This window comes from Rhineura floridana, chromosome 16 (assembly GCF_030035675.1).
Source record: "Rhineura floridana isolate rRhiFlo1 chromosome 16, rRhiFlo1.hap2, whole genome shotgun sequence".
In the NCBI taxonomy this organism is placed as follows: Eukaryota; Metazoa; Chordata; class Lepidosauria; order Squamata; family Rhineuridae; genus Rhineura; species Rhineura floridana.
The window spans coordinates 2,235,875-2,243,935 of NC_084495.1; the positions used below are offsets into that span (position 1 = coordinate 2,235,875).

At 45.7% G+C, this 8,061-nt stretch overlaps 1 protein-coding gene across 3 annotated transcripts in view; it reads left to right on the top strand.

Moving 5' to 3' along the window:
- Positions 1–8,061, top strand: part of STARD8 (StAR related lipid transfer domain containing 8) — a 170,164-nt gene that overhangs the window by 59,363 nt on the left and 102,740 nt on the right. The window contains exon 1 of one of the 3 annotated variants that reach the window (XM_061598406.1): positions 1,148–1,408. The exons of the other annotated variants lie outside the window; for them this stretch is intronic. Within the exon in view, the coding sequence (XP_061454390.1) occupies positions 1,267–1,408 (142 nt within the window). The 5' untranslated portion in view covers positions 1,148–1,266. Of the gene's footprint in view, positions 1–1,147; positions 1,409–8,061 lie in introns of those variants that run through there. 3 annotated transcript variants of the gene reach the window in all.

Genomic DNA, 8,061 nt, shown 5'->3' on the forward strand with positions numbered 1-8,061 from the left:
TGGGAGAACCCCAGGCAGCCCTTTGAGGAAGGGTGGGATGCAAATGTGGTAGTTAGCTATTTTCTGCTAGTCAGCATCCTGTCCCAGCTGTGGAACTTGTCACTTCTACTTTTGGGTTAATGTTTATGTTTTGTGGTTTGGCAGTGCAGCATTAAAATGGCTGATACGGGGTGGGGCAAGTCTGAAAATATGGTTGTGCTTTCCACTGCCAGGACAGTCCTGCTGTGTCTCCAGAACTGCACCAGCAAAAGTGCATCGTTGCTGGTGCACCATTTTCAGTCGCTGCACCATCTAGGTTTTTCTGTTGCAGTGGTGCAATGCCACAGAGCTTTGCGCTTGATCTAGTCTGCCACTTGCTTAGGACAGCAGACCACATGCCAAGCATGTGCATGAATCTGAAGTTGGCAATAAGTTTATTTTATTTTATTTTTAATTGTCACAGACATATGTGGAAGATATTCTCCTGTCTGTAAATGTGTCTCCCAGAGAGGCAATTGTGAAATTGATGCTGGGGATATTTGTTGTGAAGAGAGATGAAGGTGTCTTGAAAGAAGCATCACGTCTTGTGTGGACATGCAGGAACACACTTTTCTTTTTCCTCCCTGTCCTTGTCATCTCTGGTCAAGTGAGTGTTGCAAGTTTTATAAACAAAACCTAACCCTAAAAAAATGACTTATCCACAGGGAAAGCTGGAAGAGCCCTCCGTCAACTCCCCTTCCACTTACTAAAGAAAGTGTGATAATAGGGGTGTGTGTGGTTGGTTTCCAGTACTCCTCATGCATGCAAGTTTTTTGCAGCATCTACATCAAAATGACAACTATGTGTTTTTGCCTCATTTAAAGTGTATTTACCCTGGAAAATCTGATAAGTTTTCAAAACCTGTGACCCATAATATCTCATTTGCAATAGCTCAACAACCTGTTTGAGATATTAAGTCCCTGGCTGAAAGCACCCTTAGAATTCTGGATTAGCAAGCAGTTGTGCTGAAGTAAAAAAGGCTGTTTTGTGACGTTGCATAGTCAAAAGGACATCAAGAGGTTAGGAACGCACAGCTGTTTGGAAGGATTTCCTGGGATTCCAGCGATTGGCTGAGAGCATCAGGAGGAGGGCGGAAGGAGGGAAGTGCCAGCAGTTTGGCCACCTGTGCCCGGGACAGACGACTTGCATTTGCATTGACAACGGCCAACGAGCAGCAGCTGCTTCTGCTGCTCTGGAGCTTGCAACAAACTCAGTGTGTGTCTGTCTGTCTGTCTGTCACTCCATGGCATGTGCGGTTTGGTTTTTGCCCTGTCTGTGCTGCAGCAGAGAAAGCGATTGAACCTTTCAAGGATTGATGTCCAACAAGTTTCCCCTGCAGTGATTGTGTGTGTGAGAGAGACTACCGCGGGGCATGCAGCACAGCTTCAAGGTAAACCAGACATCTTCATTTCAGCACAACGCACTCCAATGTTGTCAGTTTAATAGTTACATTGCATACTTGCTTGCTTCTTCTCTCTTTTGGCTCTTGAACTGAAGAGACGTAACTGGCACTCCCAGGGTGAACTGTATTTGCCTTCAAATGATGGCGAAGGGTAGTGTGTGTGTTACATGAGAAAGGCACGATTCTGAGGCTCTCCACCCCCCCCCCCCGACATTACTTGTTTTTTTGTTTGGGTGTACTACAAGGAAGAACTTCTCTGCTTGCACAGAAGTTTCATAACAAGCATAAACTGTTACAGAAGCTCCAGCGTTGTGCGACTGAGTCACGACAAAACGGAGGCCACGTTAAACATCCATCTGTGATTCCTCTTTCTTGGCTTTTGCTACTGAAGAGCTGCATGTGTGTGTGATTTGGGGAGTTTTGTGCTACATTATGCTTGCTTTATGCTGCTGGAAGGCTAAGAAATGTCCATGCAGCTTCAGGCAAGGTGAGTCAGCAGCGCGATCCAGTACACCTGGCAAGAGTCGACCCATATGGGAGGCATTGGGCTCATCAGTGCACATGGCACAAAATGTCAGTGGCTGTATCAGACATGCACGGCGCAGCCCACCTTGGCTGGTACCTGCTCTTTGAGGTCCTTTTTCACATTCACTGGGAAGCGGGGGGGGGGTTATTTCTATGAAAAAGGTTATCAGATGTGGATGAAGAGAGTATTTCTCTCTTTCCGCCTCCCCCCAGCTAAACAGTTGAAATGGGGCATCCACCCAGTGATAAAAATGCAGAGGGGTCTTCTTTTTTGGCAACTGGCAATTCTCCTCCCATCCCTCTCTTTTTAACAAGAAGAGCAAAAAGGAAACAATTGAAGATCAAGTGCTGAAGCAGAATATATTTCTGCTCCTTTTTCCATCATGATTGTTTCTCTTTCTGAGCCTTAGATGGGTGAAACCAGTGCAGGCCTTCCCATAGTCTGTGTATCTAAATGCCTCCATTTCAATCCTGTAACCTTACAGATTCCACAGCAGAGTTCTCCTTTGTTTTGTTGAGCACAAACAAAGCCCTTCCCATTAGCCCAGAATGCCCACCTGCTGGCGTTAACAGTTTGGTTGTAAAGTCTCTGTGCTTCTTTGAAGAAGAACCAGTGGTCCAGCCACCTTGATCGGGGTAGCCAGTGTGGTGCCCGCAGCCAGCATGGCCAGTGGTCAGGGACGATGGGAGTTGTGGCCCAGCAACATCTGGAGGTCAGCCTGCTGGCTACCTGTGACCTTGACTCTTTGCTGGCCTCTGGAACCCCATTGCACCACTACTGGAATTGCCTGGAATCTGTGAGTGGGTGGATGGGAAGGAGCAGACTGAAGCTTAATCCTGATAAGACCGAGGTGCTACTTGTGGGTGACAGGGGGAGGTTGGGTGCTGTTGACCTACAGTTTAATGGGGTAAGTTTACCCCTGAAAGATCAGGTCCGCAGCCTCGGGGTGGTTCTTGATTCCAGGCTGTCCATGGAGGCTCAGATTTCGGCAGTGAGCTGGGCAGCTTGGTACCAATTACATCTCATACGGAGGCTGCAACCATACCTCCCTATTCATCAGCTCCCACTGGTGGTACACACCCTGGTCACCTCTCGATTAGACTACTGCAATGCGCTCTACGTGGGGTTACCCTTGAAAACGGTCTGGAAACTACAACTGGTGCAGAATGCGGCGGCTCGGTTACTTACAAACAGCCGCCGCCGTGATCACATCACGCCAGTATTATTTCACCTACATTGGCTTCCAGTTGTTTTCCGGGCCCAATTCAAGGTGTTGGTATTAACCTTTAAATCCCTATACGGTCTCGGCCCAGTTTACCTGAAGGAGCGCCTCCAGTACCACAAATTAAGCCGCCCAACTACATCAGCCACACAGGGCCTTCTCTCAGTCCCACCAACGAAAACAGCTAGGTTGGTAGGGACTAGAGAGAGGGCATTTTCAGTGGTGGCCCCCACTCTCTGGAACTCCCTCCCATTCGATCTTTGCCATGCCCCTTCCCTGGATACATTCCGCCGGGCCTTAAAAACTTGGCTCTTTGGACAGGCCTTTAGGATTTCCGGGGAGGGCTAACTTTTTTGGGATACTTATTATCTATTGATTGCCCTAACTGATCTCATGCTGCTGTGATTAATGACTTCATTGTATTTTATCTGCATTGTAATGTATTTTACTGAATTTTAGTTTGTACGTCGCCTAGAGTGGCTTCGGCCAGATAGGCGACACAAAAATTAAATTTTATTATTTTATTATTATTATTATTACTGATAGATCTACAACAACAATGTGTTGCCTGAGAGAGATCCTATGTAAAGCCCATGGAGGTTTTGGTCTTCAGGAAACTTTGGATCTAGTCCAAATAGCATATTGGGGTGCTTGAGGGAGGAAGTCTCAACTCAACAAGTCACCTCCCAACCTATAAGCTTCAGGACGTGCCTGCTGACTTATTCTATTATATACTGACAAGAAACCCTCCTGATAAATCATTGTTCAGCTCATACATGTTTCTTATAATTCTTAAATCCTTGTAAGGTAGACTATTCCATTCTGCCTTGAGAGCTTCTACTTGTGTATGCCCATATTTTAATTTTAGTGTTCTTCTGATGTTCTCAAATATAATCTTGCTGGTTTTGCTCTGTAATTTTGTGTGTGTGATAAGAATGTAAAAATAAAGAACCTTGCTACAAAATTCACTGGAATGAATTGACTGCCTGCAGAAGACCACTTGCAGGGCCTTTTCATTTCACTGGAGCTTGGGTAGGACACGGCAGTATTGAATTGCCTTTCAGATTAGGTGAAGTGTAAATGGTGTGCTGGAATAGCAACATTCAGATATGTTGGCACACGGATGTCGAACCAATAGCATAGCCCCCAGAAATGGTAAAAGAATTGCGGAGTTAGGGTCCTCTTGGATGGGAAATGGAGGATCTTTGCACTTGGCTATGGCATACTTCATGCTGGAGAGGCACAGCTTCATCCATTGGACCTGATTTGCTTTGCTCTTGTTGAAGTGGTTGGCCTCTACTGCACTGGCACGCCTTAGATGTCAGTCTGAAAATTCAGATAATGATTTTTCATGTTTTAGTTTATAGCCTGCCCTTTGGCCAGGCTTTGGTGTCTGTCATACCCCAAAATAACACATAGTCTAACTATGGACTCTCTGAGTTTCAGGGCATCTACATGGAAAACTCTGGGGAGTGGGCAGAGGAAATGTGGAAACCCAGATTGAACATCTGAATTAAAGAATGGGTGATTGGAAGTAGGCCCCAAAGACGGGAATGCAAATAGCTGCCTATTGTCATCTCTGGTCTCTCACCAGACACTCCATAGTGCTGGCTTTCAAACTTACTGCTAGAGACAGGTTGCCCCTCAGTTGACAAGGACTGATTTGGGGAACAAACTGAGTTATTACGGGGGGGGAGGGACGATAATTTGGTTCATTTCCTGAGCAATCCAGGGCTTGGTAAATAACCCCTTTGCCACCAAGCACTCTTCTCCCCTTCCCCTTAAGACCTTACCTGGTGTGGTAGTGGGTGAGGTGGCCTACTCAGTTTGCTGTCCAGGTCCTGATTATTGATGGGCAACATCCAACCCTCTGCCCCTCTTCTTATGGGCCTTTATCTTGTGCTGGACATAATTTCAAATAGAGGACTCCTTCAAACAGAGGGCTGTTCCCTGTAAAGTAGGATACACAGTCACTCTAGTGATCGAAGCAGCAGGGAGAGGAAGGATGAATGTTTTCCTCCTCTGCCTTTTTCAGCATCCTGATTGGCATAAATGAAGTGGTTATCCCAAAGGTTACTGGAATTTCATGGTGGCGGCGCTGAGTGGCCTCCCTCCTTTCCTCTGCATGTCACCTGTCACCTCTCTGTGCCCTTCAGAGGAAGAGGAGGAGAGCGTTAAGAGTAGTAAGGGGCTTGTGGGGAGGGGCATGGGAACTGGAGATTATTGGTGCGGAGGAAAACCGTGAATTTTTCTCTGGTTTAGATTTTAATCTGAGCTGGTGAAGAATTCCAGGACTTTTGAAGCTCACCTCTGATTTAAAAAGAGATTATAAGAAGCTTTGAGATTCTTTCCCCAGATTGGCTTGGGAGAGCTTTGCCTACATCCATACTTTCTGCCTTTTCGGATATATTTTCCACATTCACTTGTTAGCTAAGGAACCTGTGTGCACTGTGGAACATCCCAGGACATATTCTGTGATGCTCTGTTGGCTGCCGTAGAGCACTGGGCAGCCCTGTTGGACCTCACCATTGCACTGCAAAATCCAGAGTGTGATGCGCACTTCACTGTGGCAGTGCATTGTCAGGGAAGAGTGCACAAGTAGCAATGAGTCAGCTGTCTTCCATGGAAACTTGGCTGTCATTACTGATCTTTTTATTAAAGATTTGTCTAATACATTTCAAAGGAAGCCCTCATTTATTTATTTATTATTTGATTTATATCCCATCCTTCCTCCCAGCAGGAGCCCATGGCGGCAAGCCACTTGGAACGCCACTGTGCACAGGGGCTCTAGTAGTTGGCATTGTGTTTGGAGGGTATGCATCCTGCATGGTAATAGCTCTTCTAGTGGCAGCGCCTGCAATTTCTAATGAAATAAGAATTGTTCCAGCAATAAATAGGAATAAATGTAAACAAACAGCTTGGGGTTTTTGTTTGCTATTCCTCTTAATTTTTTAGGAGCATATTAGACCAACACAGTCTGTATCAACAGTTTTCCATCACAATTCCTTCTGGAGGGTTCTGAGCACAACAAAATACACTTGTGGTAGTCAAAGCTCTTGGTAGACAGAGATGGACAATCCTCCCTGTATTCGTAGCAGCTGTGCATTCCTTCTGCTTGTAGACAGATTAGGCACTATAGCAGTGGGTCTCCTGGCATTATCTATTGAGAAGGGAAACCAGAATACAGCTCTTCTTTCTTTGGCAAGGGTTAGTCAGGATGGGACTCACCAGAGTTCTGGCTTGGAAATTAATAACAGTGCCTCTGAAGATGTGCAGAGTTCCTTCTCACTCACCTATGAGTAACCGCTGTGAGTCCCTGCACATTTCAGTATTTGCAGGACAGGCATCTTGGTCACATAATGTGACTTCCATGTAGCCCCGTGCCTTCCTGTCTGTTGATAAACTAAACAGGGCTGTGCTAGCTCTGTGACTTTCAAACCGGCACTTCCTTTTTTCCCTTTGGGGAAACTTGAGGCAACGACTGGTGAGCTACATTTAACAGCAGGGGAGGAACTGCAACCTATGGAAAGAGGTTTCTCGGAGATCAGGTGGTTGGAGGGCCAAGTCTAGCACCGAGTGTGAATTCATTAACCTTTGCGCACAGTTCCGGTGCATTCTCTGGCAACTTAAACATTGCTGTTGAGTAAGGTTGCATTCCGATAAAGTCAGGGGTCCCCCCTCCAGCCCAGTTAATAATTGAGCCACAACTGCCCTCCTTGTGCTGAAAGTCACTTCCATATAATTATATTATTGTCTGCCGGCACTTGAGGCTTCTGAGGTTTAAAGAGAGAGTCTCCTTTTTATTTTCTTGCTCTCTCTGCCCGGGACATGACATCGTAAGTTTAAAGACTCGATTCAGACATTGCACGTTCTGTGATGCTTCTAAATGGTGGCTCCATGCAGTTGTTCTGGTGGAACAGCGGAACTGGCAGAACCAGACGAGGTCAGATAGAACAAAAATCAGTAGGCTTAGACTAAAAGGACAAAGATTTAGGTTAAACTGGTGGGGGAGGACCCGGCAATGAAATGATCTCTCCAGGGAGGATATAGAATCTCCTTATTTGGATGCTTCCAAGAAACAGATTAAGGCCTTCCCAGATGGTACCGAATAGCTTTCCCCAACCTGGTGCCTTCCAGATGTTTTTGGACTACAACAGCCATGCTGGCTGGGAATGATGGAAACTGTAGCCAAAAGAAACAAACATCAGGAGGGCTCCAGGTTGGGGAAGGCTGGTGCAGAGTATGGATCTGGGGCGGGGAGGACAAGAGAGATACGGAATAAGAATTAACACTTTGGCATGTGTTTGGGAAAGGGAAGGGAAGGCTTTGCTCTCTGCAACCTCCAGTAGTATTTGTCATGAACCACCGTGTTCAGATCTTGTAAATTCAGGTCTGTGGCTTCCTTTATGGAATCAATCTATCTCTTGTTTGGCCTTCCTCTTTTTCTACTCCCTTTTGTTTTTCCCAGCATTATGGTCTTCTCTAGTGAATCATGTCTTCTCATGATGTGTCCAAAGTATGATAACTTCAGTTTCACCATTTTAGCTTCTAGTGATAGTTCTGGTTTAATTTGTTCTAACAACCAATTATTTGTCTTTTTCGCAGTACACAGTATGCGCAAAGCTCTCCTCCAACACCACATTTCAAATGAGTTGATTTTTCTCTTATCTGCTTTTTTCACTGTCCAACTTTCACATCCATACATAGAAATCGGGAATACCATGGTCTGAATGATCCTGACTTTGGTGTTCAGTGATACATCTTTGCATTTGAGGACCTTTTCTGGTTCTCTCGTAGCTGCCCTCCCCAGTCCCAGCCTTCTTCTGATTTCTTGACTATTGTCTCCATTTTGGTTAATGACTATGCCAAGGTATTGATAATCCTTGACAAGTT